This window comes from Amphimedon queenslandica, unplaced genomic scaffold (genome assembly GCF_000090795.2).
Source record: "Amphimedon queenslandica unplaced genomic scaffold, v1.1 AMPQUscaffold_13519, whole genome shotgun sequence".
NCBI lineage: Eukaryota > Metazoa > Porifera > Demospongiae > Haplosclerida > Niphatidae > Amphimedon > Amphimedon queenslandica.
The window spans coordinates 732,458-734,859 of NW_003546245.1; the positions used below are offsets into that span (position 1 = coordinate 732,458).

The window sequence follows — 2,402 nt, forward strand, 5'->3', positions numbered from 1 at the left end:
TCAATCTTGATCCTTTTAATAGTCACACTGATGATGATGTATGGAGAGCATTAGAAACTGCTCATCTTAGTGAGTTTGTAGGAGGACTAGCAGAAGGATTGGAGTACCCTGTAGCTGAAGGAGGAGAGAATCTGAGGTAAGAGAGAGAGAGAGAGTATGATCATTGAGTGTCTTTATTTAGTGTTGGTCAGCGTCAGTTAGTGTGTCTTGCTCGTGCTTTACTTCGTAAGACAAAGATATTAGTACTTGATGAGGCGACAGCTGCAGTTGATCTAGAAACTGATGATCTAATTCAGAAAACCATACGTAAAGAGTTTGCTGGTTGTACTGTACTGACTATAGCTCACAGACTAAACACTATCATGGACTATGACAAGTAAGGAATTTAGTTATTAGTATTATTATTATTATTATTTTCATTCAATAGGATAATGGTACTTGATGCTGGTTGTATTTCAGAGTTTGATAGTCCTAATGTATTGCTGGAGCGTCGTGGCCTGTTCTATGGGATGGCTAAAGATGCTGGTCTTGCCTAACTTTTGGTCTATTTTTTAAAGAATTTTAAAAAACTCATGACTTATGCATGTTTTTTATAGTTTGCTTATAGATATAAATGTACATGTAGTGGTTTATTATTTGCATTCTTTTATTTTTTTGCATGATAAAGAGTATTGCTTTTCAGAACTTCAATCAGAATCATTAAATGCCAGTTACTTGTACAAATATATACACTTGTTTTGCAATCATGATTTATAAAAAGGGTCATTGGAGCCAATAGTGTATTATGCTACTGAAATCCAATGACAATTCTGTGGCAACTGAATTACCATATAGCTTGATATTTTCGTGGGTCGATATTTTCGTGGTTTGCTCCTTGTGGGGCAATTCGTGGTTTAATTTTCGTGGTTGACAGTTTACATAGCCTGTAAGGGGATGGCACTTCAATGATTCCGTGGGTTTAAATTTCGTGGGCAGCCCATAACCACGAAAATCACGAAATTTACATTCCACGAAAATTTCAAGCTATACGGTATTGCACTATAGGCATGGTTTGGTTAATTTAAACAAAACAATAAATCAATCAAGTATGTAGATTCTGTACTCTTTCTACTAAATCTTTATCTTCTTCTTTGTCCCCCTCTTCATCTTCCTCGTCCTCCTCTTCATCTTCCTCGTCCTCCTCTTCATCTTCCTCGTCCTCTTCTTCATCTTCCTCATCCTCCTCTTCCCTTCTTGGTAAATCATTTGCAGGAGGAATGGCAAATGGGTAACCCTCAAAATTGTTAAAACGAAACCGATTAAACGTCACTTGAACATCAGATGTATATTGACGGTAACGAACTCCACCAACGTAGTGTTCACCTTGCTTAGTTATACTAGGAGTACAGATTACTTGCCATGCTTCATGAGAATGATAATCAATAATTATCATTTCAGCTGTGAGACTAAACCGAACATTGTCATTGTGCAAATTCATTATATTTTCAATATGAAAATGTGGTAACAGCATATCAATGTGAGCCACAAGCCAATATATTTCCAATGAACTGTTAGCAAGGTGAAAATCGTCATTGATTCTCTGATTAGGTGTATTTTCCCTTAAAGTTGGAGGATTGTTGAGATTAGCGAAATTTGCTCTTTGATTAGGATTCATGAGTGGTTCCAGGTTTCCAACAGCTCTAAGAATGCAGTATCGTGCAACTATAGCAATTCTTCTCGAAAAGTGATAACGGTTTTTCCACAAAAGAGGATAGTGGACGAGCTTCTTTTTGCTGATGACTCCACTGATGACGTTAGTTTCGATTACACTACTCGCTACACATTCTGCCTGGGGCTCTTGAGCTCCACATTTATTTTGGAGCCAGCTAGATATTGTGGTATAGCTTGGGCCATTTCTAAGATGGTAATGCTTTCCTAGTGCTAGTGGTCCATGTTCAGGTCCTGCCATCTTTATCTTTGTAAACTTGAGTTGACACCTGTAAGTGACTGCCTGACTGGCGCGTGGCTAAGTGCTAGTGCGCATGCGCTGATTAGACAAAATCAGAGACAATCAATAACTTTATAATAAGAATCATACACATTATTATTATTTTTGTACCAGCCAGGTCCAGCCTACCAGGCCTTATGGTAATAATTTAGCATCTTTAACTAAACTATAAAATTTTCCTTCTTGTGCAATAAGTTTATTAGGAGAATCAAACTCAGCAATATGCCCATCATCTAATACCATTATCCTACAAATAATAATTATAACATTAAATTACCAGTTCTCATTCCTTACTTGTCATAGTCCATGATAGTGTTTAGTCTGTGAGCTATAGTCAGTACAGTACAACCAGCAAACTCTTTACGTATGGTTTTCTGAATTAGATCATCAGTTTCTAGATCAACTGCAGCTGTCG

The 2,402-nt window shown here is 37.1% G+C and overlaps 1 protein-coding gene and 1 pseudogene across 1 annotated transcript; one reads left to right on the forward strand and one right to left on the reverse strand.

Moving 5' to 3' along the window:
• Positions 1–2: 2 nt before the first annotated feature.
• Positions 3–696, forward strand: LOC109581849 (multidrug resistance-associated protein 1-like; the record flags this gene model as incomplete). The annotated part of the gene is made up of 3 exons (XM_019996313.1): positions 3–136; positions 182–376; positions 428–696. Coding segments are annotated over 3 exons (438 nt in total), but the record flags the coding sequence as incomplete, so codon positions are not given.
• Positions 697–2,045: 1,349 nt separating this feature from the next.
• The window catches only part of LOC100640019 (multidrug resistance-associated protein 1-like), an 8,447-nt pseudogene continuing 8,090 nt past the window's right edge, over positions 2,046–2,402 (reverse strand).